The sequence below is a fragment of the Enoplosus armatus genome, chromosome 19 (genome assembly GCF_043641665.1).
Source record: "Enoplosus armatus isolate fEnoArm2 chromosome 19, fEnoArm2.hap1, whole genome shotgun sequence".
NCBI classification, from domain to species: Eukaryota; Metazoa; Chordata; class Actinopteri; order Centrarchiformes; family Enoplosidae; genus Enoplosus; species Enoplosus armatus.
In genome coordinates this window covers 19,284,993-19,307,507 of record NC_092198.1, presented here as the reverse complement: position 1 = coordinate 19,307,507, position 22,515 = coordinate 19,284,993, and the positions used below count along the sequence as shown (strand labels likewise).

The following is a 22,515-nucleotide window of genomic DNA, read 5'->3' as shown; positions in this document are numbered from 1 at the left end:
AGACACACAGGCCTTTTGCTTCTTCACACTGCCTGTAGCTACCGATCCATCCAACTGTCCGGCAAATACCCAAAGTCTTAACAGGCTGTCAAGAGTATAATGTGAAGGAGCTAACCTAAGGAGCAGACGGGAGAGCCCATTCTGAGACATGCAATCCCAGTACAACAGCACGGAGAACATTATTATTTGTAGTCTCATCTAATGGACCCACCTTGATAAAACATATATCGTGGATTGTGTTTTTTTTTTTTTTTTTTTTTAAACTTATCAGATGAGAAAAGCTCGGGGGGCTCAGGGCAGCGCAATGCACACAAATGATATTCACGTTGCTGGCAAAGCTGCGGACACTTTTTACACAGTGAGACGGATGAATTCATCAAGATGATTGAAGTGTGTAATGATGCAGCATTGGCTCAGTGTATTAGAAACACACCATATTGAATTGTTTTTTTTGTTTTTTGTTTTTTTTTTGGTCTTCCAAAAGCTGATTATTTCCACATTAATTTCAGCCAATACAAATGCAGAAGAGCAATGTACAGTGCTTAACAAATGTATTAGACCAGTTAGTGTGAGGCGTTTGCCCCCGCTGCCCTAAATGAACAGTATTGCTGATGACCAAAATATTTGATGTGTCTGTGATGGTTAATCCACCAGTATGTGCAAGCCAAGCTCTTTAATCCAAATGATCTCTTTAATGCTAAAATATAATTATTGTTGTTATCCATGAATTCTCAAATTTACTGTTTTACAAAAAAAGCAGAAAAAAATAGTAAAGCACATTATTATTATTGTTGTTATTTACTTGCATTCCTGAACAGAAACATTTGTTTTGTGGTTGCAAAGAATGCAAGCTGTTATCAGGGCCGAAGGAGGTCGTACAGAATATTAAGATTTCTGGTTAATATATGTGAATAAGGACTATTTAGTTGTTCCAGTTTGTTATTTGCCTAATAAATAACAATACAATTTTTAGTTTGAAACAAGTTTCTGACAGATTTCTAAAATATTTGTGTTTTCTCATTTTTATGGCAGGTGGTCTAATACATTTGTTAAGCACTGTATTTATTTTTTGCCCAATGTGTCTAGTTTTCACCAGTTTCATTAAAATGAATAATCTGTGTTTTGATAGCATACTGTTAAGACACACAGGGAAAAAAAAGGAGGAAAGACTCGGACATACACATTGATGTGGAATTTATTGGTCCAGCTCTAATATCATTCATTATTGTTTATATAAGCCAGTGTGTCTCACCTGTATCTCATCTGCAAGTCGTGTGCTGAGCTTGCGATGCTAACAGGATACAGTCCATTTGTTGTTGTCTGTTTCAGTTGCATTTTCAGATTTTAAAAAGGTGTCCTCAGAGTTTTCCTCTGAAACAGCCCACAGCTTAGACCAACAAGACAGATGGCATCTTAGCGAACAGACACACACACACACACACACACACACACACACACACGAGCACAAAACCCCCAAAAAAACACACCCAGACAATGTTCTGTCACAGGTCCAGGCCCCGGTCACTCTGGGCTGGATGGCAAACAACCGAAAAAGTTCTGCCTTTTTCTCTTTGCCTGCAACAGGAGACATCAGTAGTGACCTTTAATGTGCTGTGGTCCAGTCAAGTGTGTATATTTTAGACAGAAGAAAGACACACACATAAACACACGCGCGCGCACACACACACACACACACACACACCCCCCATGGGGAGTTTTTTTTTTTGGTTGGTTGAACACATGAGTGCCTTCCTGTGCTGGCCCTCGGCTAGAACGAGAGGCAAGCCCGGGCGAGGGGAACCGACGCTTCAACCATTAGCTTGTTTGGCTGTTGTGAAGCACAACCAGCGACCTGTCAACAGTGCCAATTACAGAGAGGACCAGCCATGAAACCGCAGGAAACGCCTCAGACAAGCGATACTGGAGCAACCAGTACACACTCCAAAACCTAGACGCCATAAAAGCCTGTATGATATTGTTTTTCTGTTTTGGAGCAGACGTGTTCGAACACGAGCTTATCCACCTACCGCATTATGCTCTCATGTCATTTAAAATGAACACACAGCGTAGAGTGCAGATTGATTGAGGACGTTGAGGTCATGACCTTGGTAATATTTCTGGGAATTTAGGGGATTTAATGACATTAAAAAAAAGGAGTTTACATTCTACAAGCAAAAAAATATTACATATCTTGTGTTTTTTTTATATCATTTTTTACTAAACATCTTAAAATTTTTAAGGCAAAAATTCATTCATTTACGTATTATCGAATTTACACGGTTTGGCTGGTGGCTAGTCTGTAGCACAGTTTCTTAGGTGGGCGGGGCTGTGCTGGGGGTGAGTGGACTCGGTCATGACCTCAGTATTTCTAAAACCCTGGCTACAGCCCGGTTCAGACTAGAGCCAGACCAGACACTGCTAAAAACTACCATATATCCTGTCCAAGTGCCTTGGAAAATGTAATTAAGTACCCATTACATATTACTAATTGAAACAGTAATCCAATTACTTTACTGATTACTTGAAGTAATTACATTACTTGTTAGGTAGCCCAGCCTCACACTTAACCCATGAGTACAACATATTCATTTGTGACGTGAAAAGTCACATCCATTTCGCAATCACACTTCGATATATTTCTATAATGTCTGTTGTCTGGGGGGGGGGGGGGGGGGGGGGGTTGGTAGAATTTTAGTCAAAGATGGATCAAACTTGTAGTGCAGAAACCAATTTAACTGAAGCAAGGTTACTACCAGATTCTTTCAGCTGAAATCCATTGCAATTGGAGTAATGTGTTCATTGATTTAGAGAACAAAGTCTTCTCTGTGTTGTCAGAGGACCACGTTAGAGAAGTCTTCTTCAATTGCGAGCGTGTCATTGTGAAAAACAACGGGTCCAGCCTGGGTACAAACTCCACCTCTGGCTCATTGGTTTATAATGGGCCTGAGATTAAATTAAAGTCTGTAATGTCTAACAGGAGTCAGGGTACATCTTAAGGCTGACAATTTACTGGCACTGTGCTCCAAATGAGCTCCGGATGATCTTCTAGGGGACATTTAACATATTCTGGTCAGCGAGATGTGGGCGGAGAAATCCCTCAGTGGTTGTTCTGATAGGAGGTCATAAGGGCAGCTATTGTCAAGAGTCGGACAGTTACAGGACTTCTATGCAAGAAGGAGGTCTAAATAATTGAAAATGTTCCTCAAACCAAAGATATTACAATTGGGACGGAGACATTTTGGACATTTTCTTTCCAACAGCTAGATTCAGCCAATTACGGTCTCTCCTGGAAGCCACAGACGCAGAGCACGCCGTGTCTGTTAGCAAACTACAATGTTGACCCGCTCTGGATTTAGCAGCAGAGAGATGGACCTGTTTCTTGAGGGAGAGTCTCAATAGCAGTATGCTGGTTATATAGACAGCCAGAAGACGGAGAGAGGGATCGGAAACGACAGGAGGAGGGATGGATGCCATCGCCGCCTCTAGGTGTATTTAATTTTAGCAAAAAGGATGAATCTACAGACTCTCTAGGGACGGGAGGCTGCTCTATTGTAGCTGACAAAGTCTTGCCTTTTAAAACACTTACGCTGTCCTTCAAAACCGTGTATTGGTCAAACCGTAATTAGAACCAACAAAGAAAACAGGCGAGGAGGAGGACGGAGGACGAGTTCACATTAGATCCAGGCATTACATCATCACTTTTTACCCCTCTTATAGTTACTGACGCCGAGACAGTGGACGTCGCGCGCACTTATCAAACGAATCAATCAACATCGACACTGCATCCAAAATGCCACTTTCAGTCGGCCTCTGTATAACTAGACGGATCATACGCGGGCTGCACGAACTGTATTTACAGAGCCGCGCTGACGAGGGGGCCAATGCTGAGCGGCTGGGGGTGAAATATTGTTTGTGACTGAAACTGTTGCGCCACAATGGAAAGCTGTTACAGGAGGCTGGACGTCGGACAGAACAGCAATCAGTCTGCCTTTCAGTTATGAAATCAATGTGCAAAGTCAATTATCGTTGCAATAGGGCACTCCGTTTTCATTTTGCATACAGTGTGCTGTCGTTTTCTGAATGTCATTTTGATTTGAAACCTAAGTAGTTTGTGCTTAAAATAGTCACGATTACTGATGCTGCACGGAAATGAATCAACTCTCATCATCTATAGTACAATATAACGTCATGGTGGAGAGTGATTTACAAATTTATAGATTATTATTCTATTCACTTTTTTAGGCTCATCTCTCAGAAAGTCCTTTGGAATAACAGTTAACATAAAATGAATATATAAGTATGTTAAAGCCCCTGAAAACTCTGTTTTAAATGTCACATATTTCTGTACAACATGCAATATATATATATATAGAAAAGTGGCATTTTGGATGCAGTGTCGATGTTGATTGATTCGTTTGATAAGTGCGCGCGACGTCCACTGTCTCGACGTCAGTAACTATAAAAGAGTAACTATATATATATATAGATATATAGATATATATCTATATATATATCTAAATGAGCAACAATAGAAGTTATAGTTTGAGCTAAAACATCCTTAGCTATCACACAAAAATTTGCAATCTCACAACTGTTGTCACGTGTTTAATTAAATGTTGCTGAACCCCGATTGGTGGACAGAAGTATGTGACATCACCCGTTTCCATATGAGCCCTGCTTCGAACCAGAAAGAAAAGCCAGAAGGAAAACACAAGGAGAGAGAAATCTCTCATGAGAAACAACGAAAAACTGTGCAAACTTTGGCAGAAAATACCCCCCCCGTCATTAACAGTGAATAGGCTGGGAGCATGTGTTGTCGGGGCCTTTGAACTAATCATCCAAATGAGGAAATTAGGTAATTTCAGCAAAAGAGCAATAAGAAGAGGCACCCTGTGGCAGCCCTATCATCTTGTTGTTGCCTCCATCATGCGGTCGAGCCACTTCAAGGCGCGATCAGCTGCAGTGAGACGCTCCCCTGTACGCCGGCGTGCTGCTCTTTGCGTCTCCTCTGCGCTGACCTCCGATGAACGAGCTGTTATAGACGGACGCATGTTATTTCTCAGGACAGCCCCGTCCCCCTACAATCTTCGTCTGCCACTTAATCTTGACCTTTTAAGCGATTTGTCGAATACTAAACACAACCTGTGGCCTTCCCTCTAACGCTTTCAAATGTGAATCTAAACACAAGGCTCGCCGTCTTGAGAGCACAGCTGCTATACCTCATCATCTCTGGATCTTTGCTTTTTGAGGTGGTTGGGTTAAAAAAAACAAACACATTTTGTCGTATTCCTTTATAAAACCATACCGAAATTTGGGTTGGCTGAGTCAAGTAATTGGTGGAGAAGATAAACAAAGTTGCCTGCCAACATTTTGGGACGATCTATGGCTGCTGGAAAATTCCCAACCTGGGAAAGAATTCAGCGTCTTCCTCATCAGCCCTCAGTACTTGGGTGCATGGGTGTGTTTATGAAGAGGGAGAGGGGAAAAAAAGAAGATAACAAGCAGGGCTGAAATCATTAGTTGATTAATCGATTAGCCAATCGACTATTTTGATAACTGATTAATCGTTTCCGTCTTTTTTTCAACATTCTCAACATTTTCTTGGATTTGCTGCTTTTCTTTATAGCTGCTTTTCATTTTATAGGCAGAAGATTAATCAACTAATTGGGGGGAAAAAATGAAGAAAATGAAGAGAATAATTGTTGATTGCAGCCCTGATAATAAGAAATGCTAGGCTAACAAATCCAGAGCTCCTATTTACTGCTGCTTTCCTGCTAATGTTTGCGAGTTAAAAGCTGGAGTAAGTGTCTTCAAGTATTTAGTAGCTGGAAAAAAAAAAATGTTGTCAAAACTTCACTACGAACCAAAAAACATGGTAAACATTACAGTGCATTAAAACCCTCCCTGAATTGGGAAAAACACACTAGAGAGGCAAACAGCTGACAGCACAGCTGGCGACTGAGCCCAAGGACTTGTGCTCCCTCAGGGAATCACCACAGAGGGGGCAGATCCAACCCCCCCGTCAGAACAGGACCCACCCCATCTGCAGGATGAATATGATTCATGTGGCGATACATAAACACAGGAAAGTGAACGTTGGGTTTGAGAAGCCGTGCCTTGTGGAGAGTTTTGAGTAGATCTAGCAATATTTATCACATCAAGTTCATTAGGTTTATGATTCAGAAAGGACATCCTGAACCTTCTTAGTACAGTCAGCGAAGTTTGTCATTTCCAATGCTCCTGGCTAGTTTAAGCAATCCTCACTGTATGTCCGGGAAATAGCCTCAGGTATGGAAAGTGGCTTCACTGCGTAATATTCCAGGTCAGGCTAATATTATCATCATACATCATGTTCTATAGGAGTTGGGAACGGCTGTGACAAGACCCTGGGGCAAGGCTGTCTTATTTACTGATGGAAGTGGGGTCTGCTGGAGCAGCCGACTAAAACCTATTTACTTTTCTATAGCGCCGACGCGAGGGACGGAAACAGAGGGAAAGACTAACACAGAGAGTTGAACAGGCTAATCCAACAATTAGTATTCACACAGCTGCTTTCCTCTCTCTTCCTACATTTACGTATGATAAATTCCGGTAATGAAACAGTGGATGGAATTTACACAAAGCTGATTGAATTTCCTCATTAAACATAAGAAGGCAATCATTAAAAATGAGCCTGTAAATCTTCCACACTGTATAATGGAATAGACTTAGTGAGGGTTTTGGCATTTTCCCCAGGGCAAAGATTAAAGTTATGTGTTTAAATCAAGGTACTTCTTTCCAAAGTATCACGCAGCGCCTGTGTGTACATTTGACACATGACAGTACTCACACGGTGAACTCAGATTTCATAAAACGTGTTTCCCTAAATAAACCCGAAAATATTGTCCTGCACGCTTCCAGTGGAACAGTGGCCTGACAATCCTTTTCTGACAGGCAAAGCTTGAAAGCGCCTCTCAGAAACAACTCGATGCAGACAGACAACAACATCATAAGAGTCATTTTAGCGCCTAAATTGAACAAAACGGGCTTGACCCAAGTCTGCAGCTTCAAGCGTTCTTCCGAACACCCTGCATATGACAGTGTATGCACAGAGCTGTCATCCTGTCACTTCCGTAATTTGATAAGTGTTGTGGAAACATATGAGCAGAAACACACACACACACACACACACACACACAAAAAAAGCTCAGCTCTTGTACCTGACACAAATAATGCAAACTGGGCTCACCTAATGATGTAAGACGCAGAAACACCTCAGAGGTATGATGCTCAAAAATAACTAGCGCAGCTGAAAGGGTCCAAAGTAAAACCGCATTCAGGACGGACGCAAGACTGCTAGAATTAGACAGAAAACCGTACTATTAACCGGAGCCAATCACAAGCCTTGGAGGTCGACTTCGGAAATCAGACTGCACAACGGGAGCTCAAGATATTTCACCTTGATATTTCACCAAGCAAATAGCCCGATGGAGCCCTCATCTTTTTTTTTTTTGTTGTTGTTGTGGCTTTGTTTAACGACCCACATCTTTACGGTTTTGGTTCACTCTCATCGCTCTCGTCAACCCAGTTTCCAGCCACACCAGGCAGCTGTTTTTAACAAAACAAACAGAGGCAAAAAAAAAAAAAAAGCTCTGAAAAACCTAGCGTATGCCACCTGCCCAGCACCAAACTGCAGACGGACAAAGACAGCGGCGAGCTGGTGGACGTAGTGGAGCATTTGGCAGCTGTAGAGCCAGATAATCCCAGAAAAACAGAGGTAAACGGAGTGAATATTGGTGTTACTATGGCCAGCTGGCAAGGACAACATGCCTGCTGGATGTGTAAACAGAACTAACACGTTCAGAACTACAATTTTTATAAGGTGATAATGTGTCAGTGGTGTGTTTACAACTTTCTCCGCTGCCCCTACGCTAAAAAAAAAAGAAAATCCATTAATACAACTTTAAAACACCACTTCCATTTTTCTACTTCCTTCCACACAGCTGATTAAGCTGCTTATTGAGGGAATCGTTTCAAATGAATTCTTAATTGCAGGCGGTTTACTTTGAAATGATTTTGATGGAAATATATTGTTGGAGAAGAAAAGTCAAATATGAATGGTTTCTCCGCTACTGGCTTCACTGACTCAGACCTGCACCTTGACACATGAGGGCAACATTTAGAAAGAAAAAAAAAAACAACATCAAACGCTGAAGAAAAACTTGAAAACTTATCAAGTGAGTGTGTGTGTGTGTGTGTGTGTGTGTGTGTGTGTGTGTGTGTGTGTGTGTGTGTGAGAGAGAGGGGTCTTATCAGCAGTGGAGGCACAGCTACCTCTTTCACACATGAATGCCATCTTATCTTAGTCAGGAGCTTGCAACGGCACTGCTCTAAACTGCCACATACACTACCCACTGACACACACACACACACACACACACACACACACACACACACACACACACACACACACACACACACACACACACACACACACACACACACACACACACACACACACACACACAGCCCTCATCTGGAGCTGAAGGTATCTGAACAAATATTCTCACTGAGAATTTAATTAGGTCAAGAGAGAGAGAAAGAGAGATCTTAACAAATTAAAAATCCAATTCCCGCTCTTATTAATCCAATCAGTCAGAATACATTACAGTATTCATTACGTGTACCAACACTTGGGGTGCACACAAAAAAACACCTGCAAAAAGCGACATGCCCCCCGCTCTGTGACAGTCTCAATAAACTGCATCAGAAATATCAGTTTCAGTCCTGCTTTTGAAATATGAACCACTCAGACCTTAAGCAGTTTCATCTCAATGCTTTTCAAGTCACGGGTCCCTTTATCTCTACGCACAATTACGAGAAAACCCAAATACATCGCAGATTAAATGCGATCATGTTATCACAGTTTTAATAATGAGTTGTGCTGATCCTCTGCCATTGGCTCGTGTACTGTCACAACAGATCTGTGGGACCCTCTCCTTTTAGTTTACTTTGGCGGCATTTTCTCCCCGAGTCCAGCTTTGCTCAGCCAGCTAAACTCAATCAGACAACATGAGGAGCAACATGTAGTGTGTGTGTGTGTGTGTGTGTGGCTGGGGGGATAAGAAAGGACTTAAAAAAAAGACGCAGTTATTATCCTAGTTTAATTTGGCCTCTGCTGCACGCGGCACTCTAACAAAAACTGTGTTACTTCACAACTGAAGGGCGGACAGAGAACGGAGATTTTCAGAAAAAGAGTTGTGTGAAACAGAGAAAAGGGGGGAGCAGAATAAGACGGCCCATGTCACCCCAGTCATTAACAGCACAGACGTCAATGACTGCCAAGTAGCACAAACAGAATATAAATATATGATAAAGTTGACATTTAGAGGCATCCTTGGATGGATGTCTCGAACTGAAGGCCAATTTGGCTGCTAATCTAAAGGCCAAGGCCGCTGGTGGCAGGGACAAGAGATCAATCGTGTGTGTGTGTGTGTGTGTGTGTGTGTGTGTGTGTGTGTGTGTGTTTGGTCTCTCACTCACCAAATAGATTGCTGGAGTGGCCTTGCTTGGAGACGGGCCGCAGCTCATTGGAACCCCAGGCGTAGCGCCTGTAGCTGCCCCACGCATGTTTCATCATCTGAGAGGGAGGAGGAGGAGGAGGAGGAGGAGGAGGAGAAGATGACAAATGAAGAGAGTTAAAGAGGATAATTATTTTGAGCTGTAACAAAGAGAATTAAGTCATTTACATACAATTACGGGCTTTTATTTATAGCCCCAAACACAGCCGATACCAATATTTGATCTGATATATCTATAGTCTATACAAATTCATTTTGCAAATAAACCATTTGAAAAGCATCCCTGTTACATTACATTTCTTTTTTTTGTGACTTAGCGGCCAACGTATTAATCAATTGTCAAAATGTCAGAAAAACGGTCAAAAACAAAAACAAGACAATTGAGTGTGTCAGCTTGGGCTTTTTTTTTTTTATACCAACAGTCCAAAACTGAAAATGATTCAGTTTAATCCAATTTAAGAATACGAAAACCAGCAGTTATTCATATTTGACAGAAAATGAATTTGAGACAACCCGCTATCTACTTCAGGATTCCCAGAGTTCCAAGTAATCTATCTCAGCTTAGTGACATTTAAAATCGAGGCTGTTGTCAGCTCTCGACTCCACCCGTCACTCTCGTGTTATCCATAGATTTAATGATGCAACCCCTTTCATATCTATATCTAACGGTGCAGCTGCAAAGGAAAAGAGAGCATTTGAGTGGACTGGGCAGACACCTCTGCCAAAGATGTGAAACGACCCATTCTCACGACTAAAAAGTCTAAAATCCAATCGCAAAAGGAGTGGCTTTAATGACTGACGTGTGTGGACAGTTGTGAAGCTGAAATCGATAAATATCACCAGAGACAACATGAGCACAACATCCGTCAACATGTCCTAGAGAGGACGCCCAACAATATCATGTAGCAACTGTATTAACATGTCGCCCTATTAAAATCTAATATTAAATGACAAAATGCTGTTTTGTTGTGGCAGATGACCAATCCCCGGTGAGAGGGAACATCTCCCTCTGCTGAGTCCCATTGTACGGGTGTTAAAAACCGCCTGATTCCCCGGCAGGAATCATTGACGTTCCATCTTAGTTTAGTCGGCTGCTGGCTGGAGGCTTGATAGCAGCGCGGACGCTGGTTTCCAATCGAACACCCAGACACTCGTCTCAGTGGAAGATGTGGCTCCTCCTCCAGCTCCGTATCTGTCCGCCCTGCTAATCCAGGTTGCACAGCATCGTCACGGAGCTTTCCAGAACCTGCCTCCAGATTAGACGCACTAAAACCCTTCATCCTCCACCTTCAGACGGAAAAATCTGCGAACACGCGTGCCATGTATAGGCTCTTACTGGTCCTATGTTGTAGGATATGACGTATGACGCTGATGCACAGCCTGCACGAGCTCTCCTGGGGATCATATTCCTGAACGATGAGCCCTCTTTCAAGAACCATATCCAGTTGCACTAGTTTGCATGTTGCTGTGGATAATAACAATTAGGCCCAACTCTGGAGATTTCAGGTACAAATGACCACAGCAGGCAGTGAACCAGTAGGCCAGCGAGGCACTCGGCAAGCGGGACCTGTTGCCCGAAGTTATAAAGCAAGCCAGTAAACCAGTCCATCAACGAGGCAGCCGTTTAGTAGTTCAGTCAAGCAGGAAACCAGTCTGGCAATCTGGTTTTCAGTACTGCTGCACCATCCCACCTCAGAGCAAGAGGAGCTTAAGTGAGGTTCAATAAAATATGAATGAGCTCTTAATACCCGCATGGTGAAAGGCTGCGCTCTATTACGACCGTTAAGAAGATCCAGGGGAGGCTGTCCACTTTGACAGACACACTGACAACTCTGTCCACAGGTTGCTGGTTTCACTCGGCCCATTTGCTATGTTGATTTTGTTTCATTAACTGATTCATACTTTGGAGAAGAAGCCAAGGTGTCATCTTAAAATTGCTTATTTTGTCCATCCAATAGTCTAAAACCTCAAAAATGCAATCTACAATTACATAAAAAAAAAAAAAAAAAGGAGAAAAGCCAGCTGGAAATGTGAGGCATTTCTGGTTGCTAAATGATAGTAACAATAATCAGTGTGGATGCTGACACATTGTTTTGTTGACTGACTCCTCATCACAGCACTAATATTGCGAAAAGAACTTATTTTCTGGCGTTTTCCAACGACATGTAGTTGCCGTGCGCAACCACCAGGGGGCTTCAGCTAGCAAGGTGAAGCCCAATGCAAACGGTTGCGCACTTTATCTAATTTATTTGAAGTCTATTGCAAATAATGGGGAGGTCACATGCTTGGACAAACTGAAAGAGGACGTCACGAAATGGCACAGAATATCTTTGCAGAAGGAAAGCAGAAAACAGCTGGTAAAAAGGTGCAGGTGCTTCGTAACAACCATGAACACCCTGCTGTGATGCTTTCAAGTATATATATATATATATATATATATATATAGCCTTTAATTCATATTGTGAGATGAAAGAATGTTTTAATCAAAGATGGTCTTTAGCAGGTTACATCATGCAGGCTGAAGAGCTGTGTGCATGAATAGACTCTGATTTCAAGCTTTTCACGGAGCAACTTGTTATTAGATTGCAGCGCAAAAAGGGAATATGCCATAATGCTATGGAGGGAAAGGGGGAAGCATAATTAGCACAGATACCTCTCATCCCTTGTGCCCCATCTGCATCTCTCACTGTTGCACAAAGACACGCAGATAACCACACACACTCACAGAAGCACATATTTGAACCTTTGAGAAGTTCAGTATTGGTTTAACCCTCTCTGACAGGCATCGAAAATGCTGGTCTATCTTCACGTGTGCCCTTTTTTTTTTTAAAAACACACACACACACACACACACACACACACACACACAAACAAAGAACAAAAGCCACTTCATTTGCATAACATCTCCCACACACATCAAAAGGACAGCTAGTGATAGCTTCCCTCCATTTAAACCCACTAATTAAAGCTAGTGAGCCTGCTAATTACTGCTCCTATATGCATGTCACATTAAGAGATCTACTCAAACGCTCTTGTTCCACTCCATACGCGCCGCTATAGCGCATGAGAGGGAGGCTAGAGCTGATCCAAGGTCTGTTCAAGGATGTTGAGATCAAGACGACAGACGATGCTGTTCACTCGTTACAACAAAAAAAATGTACAAGTAAACAAATTGGCACTGGATATTTGAAATTGTATAAAAAGCATGAGTTCAATTTTACATATCATAAAAAGATATTTAAACATTAACATAATTACAGCTCTTCTACATCAGACGCTGCTAGCGGCCAACTAGCACTCAACATGGTGTGTGTTTAACTCAAGATGATTTCAGGGGAACAGTGTTGGCATGCAGCCCATCACTCAATACAATACATATGTACAAGTGTTAGTATGAAGTCTCACAGAGCGAGGTATGAACAGCCACACAGGTGTTTTCACTGGTCTCACTCTGCTGAGGTTGAAGGTGGGCGGAGCTGTGCTGGAAGTCCAGGACGCTACCAAACTTCACGGACCAATAAGAATGATAAAGGTGTTGGTTACCCCGCCCTACCAGGTTAAACAACGCTAACAGGATCAAAGACATGTCAATCAAGCCTGGTCTGCTTGATTCTCTGAGTCTTTGGACCGTTTCTCTACGAACTCTGAGATATGGGTGTAAATTTAGGGGTCTGGAACCGTCTATGTTTAGACTTTTTGGCAAATCAAAAAGATAAAATCACCCTCAATTAATTAGGTGTGTGGTGCTATTATTTCATTCAGTGTTTGGTCTGGCTCACACTACTAAACATTCCTGTGTGTTAACTCTCATTGGATTTCAATCTCAGGATCCGTATGTGTTGCCTCTAATTGGATTAACTGCTCAGGATTTTCTAGGCTGACCGCTGTTATTAGGATCTGATGGCTGATGCTATTTCAGACACACAAAAGCTCTATGCTAATTGGCTCTGTGTTTAAGGTGCAATTGCTTTCTAGGGCACCAACATCAAGTCCAATCTAGCAGGAAGATCTTAAGTACACACACACCTGCTCTCATCTCAAGAGTATGCAGTCACACACATAGGGGCCAAGGATTAGATGATTTGGTACAGAAAGGTTTCACGAGAAGTGTTGATAATCACCCCGAGTGGAGAATCACCTCCTCCTCCTCCTCCTCCTCCCTCGCTCTTCAATTCATTCCTATTGTCTGTTTTCCCCCTGCTCCACCTCTCTGCGCAGCCTATTGATCTGCCTCAGGCAGTGAACTAATAACTATATTGTGTTCACAGATGACATACAAGCACGTCCACACACACACAGCCAGACCCCCCCCCCGGCTACAAGTATGTCTTGTGTTATAGCATGCTAACGTATAGCAGCAGGGAATAAAAAGCCAATGTAAAAAATGAAAGCCTGATGTTTTTGTAGTGAATGTGCAGATCAGATTGGTCACTGTCTGTTCTTTTCAATCAGCATGTGAGCTTAAAAAACCCCCAGAAAAAATGCTTTAAAAAAGTCAAATTCACATATGCAACTTCCAAAAACTGCCAGAAAGTCAGAAAACTTCAGCTTCAACACCAAAACACGCTACAGCTTGATCAAATATTCAAATTAATAAGGCGTTTGAGCCCACAGACCATGTAACTGTAACAGTTTGAAACCACTGCCTTCCAATCTACACAACTCCTATCAGGAAACTGAGGAAATTGGCTGAAATGGAAACAAAAAACTGGAGCAGGGAGAACATTCTGCTGCCGGGGTAGACAGGGGTTCATCAGAGAACACAGATAATAAGGGCAAATTTAAAAAAAAAAAAAAAAAAAGAAAGGGAAAATGGCATAGCACCCTATCAAATGAGCTTAAAAAGAAAGCAGCAGCTGCAAGTAGTAGGCTAAGACTGTCTATTGTGAATTACACACATTGCTTCAGTTCATGTATTATTACTCAAAAGACCTCTGGAGCTCTCTTACAAAGTTTAATCAAAAATAAATGTGATAAATATAGTTTACCCTTAAGTGTGTGAGTAGGAGTAGAAGTGAATGATTTTCACTTTTATCTTACTTCACAGCTTGATAAACACGGCCTCAGATCTCAACCTAATTGAACACCTAGGGGAGATTCTGGACTGATGTTTTAAAGACACCAACATCATCAAAACACCAATTATTTTAATATTTTTCTGCGTTTCAAACAACTTCAATATTTAGTGCCTTGAAAGCAATAAATAACTTTCTTAAACAGACAAAAGCCTTGTTTAAATGTCCCCAAAATGAAAACCTGGCATTGATTCACACTGCTGACGGTACACACACACACACACACACACACACACACACACACAGAATGACAATGGCAAATCATTAACTGGTGTGAAAAGATCTAGGGGTTAATGACCTTGTTTGCTCCAGGGTGCCTTATGTAATCTGTAACTGAGGGAATGTGTGGAAAACAGGAAAAGGGGGGGGATTGGTGTGTTTGTGTGTGTTTGTGAGTTCCCCCAGGGGCTGCTGTGGTGAAAGTGAAGCTGAAACTGAATATCCTCCTCTTGTCTCAGAGGGCCGACGCCCTTGTAACAGGTGCATTACGTATGTATGGGGGGGTGGGGGGGGGGGGGGGGGGGGGGTCAGAGAGAGGGAGAGGGCAGTTGGGTGACAATATGGTTGTTGGGCAGATAAGGACATCAGACAGCCAACCGGCATGTGGACCCCACAAATAATCACACTCACACACACACACACACACACACACACACAATCTGCCTGCCAAAGCAGCATCCCCAGTGAGTGTGTGGTGAAGTACAGATGCTTGACTGCTTCACTCCCTGCCATCCCAATGAGAGGAAGATAAAGACAGAGTGAGATACTGAGAGAAAGAGGCCGGGTCAACAAAAAATAAAAAATAAAAAAAAAAGGCAAGGACATAGATAGGAAGCAGGAAAAACCGACGACAGACAGCGTAACAAAAAAAAAGCAGAAATACGTCACATAACAACCAGATAGAAAAAGAAATGTAAACATGAAACAAAGATAAAAAGAAAACACTGAAATACATTTCATCAATATGTTTCAAACACCCATACAAGCCATACAGAAGCACTAAAAAGGCCGGAGAAAAGGAAAAACCAAACAGTAAACAAACAGAAAAGGAAGAAAAAGAGAATTGCATTATTATTATTTTATTTATTTATTCGGGAGGATGATGGAAAGTGCTCTGCAGTCCACTATTGATTTTCCACTCAATCTTTCAGCGATGCTCCAGCAAACTTTTGAAATACCCCTTTGGAGTTGAATTAGATTTCTGAACTGAAAAAAAATTTCACATTCATTGAATTGATTGCAAATTGGTTTTAGCTACCGTTTGCCATATGCCACACGGTTAAAAGCAAAGAGTAGCAGTTATGACATAAGAGACACTTCTGACAGGTACGACAATATCGAAATCAACGAATACATTTTCATCGCCTTTCTTCAAGTGCAAAATCCCCCCCCTGCTTTGGGTGGGCACAGGACTACTACAAATAGTCCTCACGTTGTTTAACGAAGCTTTTTTTTTTTCTTTTTTTTTTTTAATTCAGACGCATCACAAGAAACATGAACAGAAACCAAGCCACTGAAAGCAATCTAACATATTTACGTACGAAAATACGAAAAAACAATTTCCTTTTCTGTTCGTTTCCTTCACAGCTGTTATGTGAAACGCGACTTCCTGTTAATCTCTGACAAACAGCTTTTCCGGAAGAGCAAATCTCAAATAGTTACAGGTGGACTCGCACGTGTGACCGGGGACGTTTTGTTCTCTCCTCCCGCCTTTAATCTTCGAGTCATCTCGCTGCATGAAGTTCAGCCGCAAGTGCAGGAACTGGAGCTGGAGGGCTGGGCACCAACAGCAGCCGCTCACCAGCGCCATTTCCAAACAGTAAAAGAAACAAAGGCGAGAGCAGAGAGGAGCGTGCTTTTGATCATTTCATCCAAAGTTAAAATGCATGCAAGTAAGTGCTTTTTCGCACGCTTGTTGACTTGTTGATCCGATTTGCTTCGGGGGGTTGTTTACCAGGCATGTCTGTGTTTATGCTATCCTGAATTTAATCTCCCCCTCTATATCCACCCCCTCTCTCTATGTGGGGATGTAACAAACAGCGTGCACCTCTGCATCTCTCTCAACCCTATCTCTGAGCCCAGACAGCCACTGCTGCTAGTTCACGCAAGCAAATGCACGGGTGTAGATACACACAGACACACACACACACACACACACACACACGCGGCCTTTTATGGGAATAAATAAGAGCGCATTAAACATTCACTGTGATCAAGTCGGCGAAAAACAAGCTTCAAGAAAAAAATAAAGCTTCTTGCGTCATGTAAATTATACCTCCCAGATACCGTGAGTATCTGTGCATTTTCGGAGACGGTGAAAAGAAACTGGAAATCTTAAAGACAGACGGAGAGAGGCGGAGGATGGGTTTGACACATTAAACATCATGAAATAGACATGACATTTTGAAATGTGCCAGGCCCTGGGGCTGCATCTATATTAGAGGAGAGAAGACGTTGGGAGCCTCTACGCGCCATTACACCACTTACACAGGGACACTGCTGAAAGGCTCGGGGAAAAAACGTCTTCTGGGGAAAAAACATATGGGGGGGAGAGAGAGACACGTACTAATACAATTACACAAGGCAAGTTTTAGGGTCGGTCACAGTGGAGGAGGTCAAGATGACGTAACACTTAAGCTCTGGGGCAGCTAATCGGTTTTACTGACTTCAAGACAAAAGTCGGGACGGACTCTTTGTCATAAAAGACATTTTGGCTCGTCACAGTGCAAAAGGCTCAGGTGTAGCTAATAACATTAATGAAGGCTCTGTGCCATTAGATGCCAGTGAGCCAGCATTCACAATCCCAGGCACATCTAAATGGAATCCAGCTATTCTCAGTGTTATTAGTTGCACCTGCTTTTGAAGCCCCCCCACCCCCCCACTGCTCCAAACTGTATTTTCCAGGCTCAGCGCAACAGCAGCGCTTTGTCCCACCTGTGTGGCAGTCCCGGTACAAATAATTAGATACATCATTTAGTACAAATATAATGGCCAGTAACGCAGGTGCGGCAAATTTCCTCGGTGAGCTGCGGTGTAACGGCGGGGAAATAAAGGAGCAAATTTCTCTCAGGCGTGGGGGGGGGGCAGCACCTGAATGGAAATGTTGCAGAAGTGAAAGAGCATGACATGTGGAGGCACGCCAAAGCCAAAGCGGCCACAGATAAAGGCTCTGTAAAAAGGATACGATCGGTGGCTTTAGATGCAGAGAGGTGAGAGGTGAGGGGGCCATGAAATAACTCCCCAAGCACTGAGCAGTTAGACGTTTGTTCCTCGAGTCCCGGAGGATCATTCAAGTGTTTTTGTACCGTTTTGCTCATTTACTATAAATCACGTATACTTAATGTTACTGACGGCCATTTTTTTTTTTCAAACCACGCTGTAGCGTTTCAGATTTGTCAACGCGTCTTCTTGCCATTTGTTTCCACTTTGGTAAGAAAATTAAAATAAATAATAATACACTTGCAGAAAATCACTTGAGTGATGTAATTCATCACAGTGAGCTTGTCTCTTTTATTATTGTCATCAATGTTCCACCGTCTTGCACGGAAATGCATTTTGTAAGTGCAGATTGATTTGAAAGGTCGGCAATGCATTATTACCGTTGGACTGTCAGAGGGCTTTGTTTAAGCCTCTGATAGTTAAGTTGACGTACAGAGATGATTGAAATCACTGGCTGGCCCATAGGTGGGAGGTGAGGCACATTTCAACGCTTTCAATTCTTTATATGCTTCGGTGCAGCTGGCCAAGACAAGAAGGCGCTGGTTTGTTTCTTTAAATTCTTTAAATAATTAACAGACTATAAAAGCCCACTGGCTCTAAACCACCTCGACTGCCAAAACAAAATGTGATATCACAGCAACAGAAACAGATTCTGAATTCTTCACTTTCACAGGCACCACCTGGGGGAGGGGGCGGGGGGGGTTTAACTGGAGACATTAAAGCCAAAGTCCACAGTTGGAGCGCACAAACGCTCCATCACCAAACTCATGACGACTGTGGTCGATTGGACTTGGTCTTGAGAATCAGGTAATCGGGTAGATTGCAGCTTTCAAATAAGAAGGCGGAAGCTCGGGTTTGGCTACATGCTTGAATATGGCATTGTGGGAATTTAATTGTATAGGAACTGCAGCAAATATTTAGACATTAGACAGTATTGTTATTTGCTGGTGTCATAGTAATGCTCAACACAAAACGCATATGCAATTAGCCTAAAGGACAAGTGAGCTGTGACATTCCCATCGCAATTCCCCTGCGCTGACTTAGTTAAGCAGGAAAAAAAAGGTTTTTGTTGCCACAATTCCTTTTGTGCTGGTAGACATCTTAAAAAATAAAAAAAAGACACAACCCAGAGAAGCCCTTGGTCATTTCTGCTAACAAAACATGCTTTCCGACCCGTGGCGTTCTGGAGCAAAACTCACCACCTAAGCATTTTTCCACCTCGTCTCTTCACATGTTCTCGCTGCTCAGAGACAGAGGACAATATCCGTCTCTCCCTCTCTCTCTCTCTCTCTCTCCGCCTAGGGACCAGTTCTTCAGGGATCAGTGAGGGATTTCCTAAGCGGTTTAGTATTTCAACCATATATGGGTCAGTATTGTACTGCTGGAATAAGGATCCTGCCTCCCCGCAGTCTCTGCTGAAAGGAAAGTGGGTTTAACACTTTTGTTTCCGCGAACTACCAGCAAACGATCCAACACACAGCGGCGCGCTTCCAACTACAGTTTCACGTCACGGTCATGTTTGTGCGAGACCGAGAATATTTTGACACCTCTCATACTAATGACATAAAAAGGTCAAAACGTTGTGTTTTGCGTCCCAGTCAGTCCTGGCTGCGTCCGAGACGCCGGGGCATTTTGAGGACACCGGTGCTACATTTCTACATTTCACTTCTCACAAGCTCCGTATCAGGTCCTTGATGGCCCTCAATAAACTGCATTACCCAGGGAGCACTACGTTCCCGCTCTCGCCTGCCTGCTTTGCTCTGTCAGCGGCTAGTCTTAAACGATGACACAATAGAGCTTCCAAAGACCAACCAACCAGTGCTCCATGCAGGCCGGGAGCAGCAAAGGTAGCGTTAGCGCCACTCCGGGCGGCGAAGAGCCAATGTGTTTATGATTACCCCAGAGGGTCCGAGGTCCACCCACCACAGTCTCACAGTGGTGAGTCCTGTGGGGAGACAATGTTATCATGACAAACAAAAGGAAAGGTGTCAATAATGAATGACACAGTCAGTCTTTATCACGCACACGAACTGACATAGTATCCGGTACTGTTTGTTGAATGAACAGGGTTCAGAGGTTTTCCTCCACACACACACTCCTCCCACAGTGATGAACAGATCTTGCCAAATCTTCCCTGGCTGAATAAAAAGACGTGCATCTCTTTCCTGACCTCTTGGAAAGAGCAATTCTGCAACACCACTTCCAACAAAGTCCATCTCTGCCCAAATCACTGCCAAACACAACACTAGGTTCAAAGGGGGAGCTCCATATCTATGGGAAATAGGAAGTTGCACGAACAAATACACAATGAGCAACAACAACAACAACGGCTGCAGTTAAAGAACAACAGAGGAAACGGAGGAAATGTGAGTGTTTAGGAGTTATCTGATTGGTCATTAAGTTCAACATCTTCCGACAAGCCCTTCAAAGCGTTCATTCTGAAAAGTCGACCGACCAAATGTTAAAAAAATTAGACAAGAGCCAAGGCTGTGTGAGGCTTCACTGCAGAACTGAACAACAGCACTGCACCAGCATGCCAAAACGGAGGATTCAATTCATATTTTCATGCCGTCCCTGATCGTAATCACAAAAAAGCAATGATTGATTTTCCTCAAGAACAGACAGACAGACAATGCAATGATGATATACTGTACCTCAGACAGTGGAGGCTGGAGTGTGTGGAACTGATATGATCTGATCCGTCCCAGCCAATACTGAGCTCAGGGTGCTTTTTCCACATTAACCGGTTTGGTTTAGCTCCGACAAACTCTGGTGCTTTTGCCCGATTGGTTTGGTTTGTTAAGGCTGGTGTGAAAGCTGTCCATTGGACTGTTGGTGCGGACCAAACAACCAGACCGGCCGAGATACCGACTGGAAAGTCTGGTCTCGGCCCGCTTCCAGTCAACACTCTGATGTGTTTGTTTGTGGCGTGAAAGCAAAGGAAAGACCAAGCACAGGATTTTGAGATATGTGATTTCAGCATATATTCAAGTGCTAAACTGCAACTACATCCATCGGCTGATCCTGCACCGTCGACAGGAGATGAGTTGCAACTGCGCCCCTACTCTGTATTTGTGGCACCACACAGTAACAAATGTATTTCCACGGCAGGTAAAACATTAACTTCCCATTTGTACTTTTTCACTGGAGGAGCAAAGTGCCTGCGGGGGCCACATCATCAGGTAGAGAGAGCAAAGAGCAAAGGCCAGGACAGAAACCGCAGTGTTGTCTCACATTGATGTGGCCATTCAGTACGATGCCCGAGCGATCACACTGAATAAGTCAAACTGTTACGATCTGGAGGACTTCCGATCAATCAAAATTCAATACGATTATCACAGAAATTCAAAAAAAACAATACAGACGTCCTCTTCATGTACCGCTATTCAATCTAAAGTCAGTGATGTAGTTCCTCGACCCCTATTGACTAAGCGATGATCAAAGTAAGATCCGAGTCAATAAATTCCAGCCAATAAAAAAAATCAGATCTCGTCTATATCTCATAGATCCCTGCATTCCTAACAAGCCGAGCCTGTGCCAAGACTCGCTGACACCGACGGGGGTCGTAAAACTGCGCTGTCCCTGATTGGTGCTTAACATTGCTCCGTGTTGATAATACGGCCCGAGACCGAGCCTACCTGCAAAGCAACATTGCGCACTAATCAATATTCACTGATGGCTATCTGGGGAGGAGAGAATGATGAAATTGAAGAGAGGTAGAAAATCTATATCAGCTGACTGACTGGTTTAAAAAACCTGGTTCTGGCAGTGAAATAACGCTCCGGTGGGAGCACAATTATTGACAACAAAGATGTTACAATAAAATATGAACACTGGAGTCTTGGTAATATGATTGCTTTCATTATCTGCCCAGAAACGGAGCCAAATCAGCTATCAGCCATGTGTTCTGGAGCTAGGAAAAGTGTTGCTGTTGTTATTGTTGTTGTTGTTGTTTTTTTTAATTAAATTCTACCAATTGAGAGCACAAATATCTATTCAAGAGAGGGAGGACCGAAGAGGCATGGTGTTCAAAAACCTCAGAAATGCTTCATGTATAATCTTGAGGTGAACTGGGGGGGAAAAAAAAGCATTTTAAATTTCCACTCTGACAGCTGTTGAAATAAGCTGTTTTCTACAAAGTAAAATGTAATGGGATACGTTTTTGGCATTTTTATGCGGATGTTATCTAACAAGGCTGACAAAAGTTTTTCCCTTTTCATTTCACTGCGACTATCATGGCATAGGGTGAAGTGCTAAACACTCCCTCACAGACCTCTCGCTGGTGTGTATGGGTTTGCACAACTCCATCAGACCACACGCACACATTTATTGACTTGACCTTTCTCTTGGTGTAGGAAGCAGCCCAATTGGGTTTGACCCAGCCGCTTGACAAAAGGCGAACTAATGAAGACTTTGTGAAAGGCAGATTGATTTTTCCTCTCCCTCTCTCCATTACTTCCATGGCCTGCTTCAATACAGCAGGCAGGAGAGGAGGCAGGCAGGCAGGCAGGCAGGCAGGCAGGCGGCAAAGCTTGAGCTCATCACTCATTTGTTTAACAGCTTGGCAGAGATGAGGACTGAACAGCAGAGAACGCCAGAAAATACACCCTGTGCTCTATTCAAATGACTTGGGCTGAAAGAACGGAGAGTAACTATGGAAT

General features: G+C 43.0%; 1 protein-coding gene across 1 annotated transcript in view; it reads right to left on the bottom strand.

Annotated features, from left to right (window-relative positions):
* Window positions 1-22,515, bottom strand: part of man1a1 (mannosidase, alpha, class 1A, member 1) — a 116,418-nt gene that overhangs the window by 76,364 nt on the left and 17,539 nt on the right. Inside the window, exon 2 of the mRNA XM_070925734.1 lies at window positions 9,523-9,619. Coding sequence (XP_070781835.1) covers window positions 9,523-9,619 — 97 coding nt within the window. The remainder of the gene's footprint in view (window positions 1-9,522; window positions 9,620-22,515) is intronic.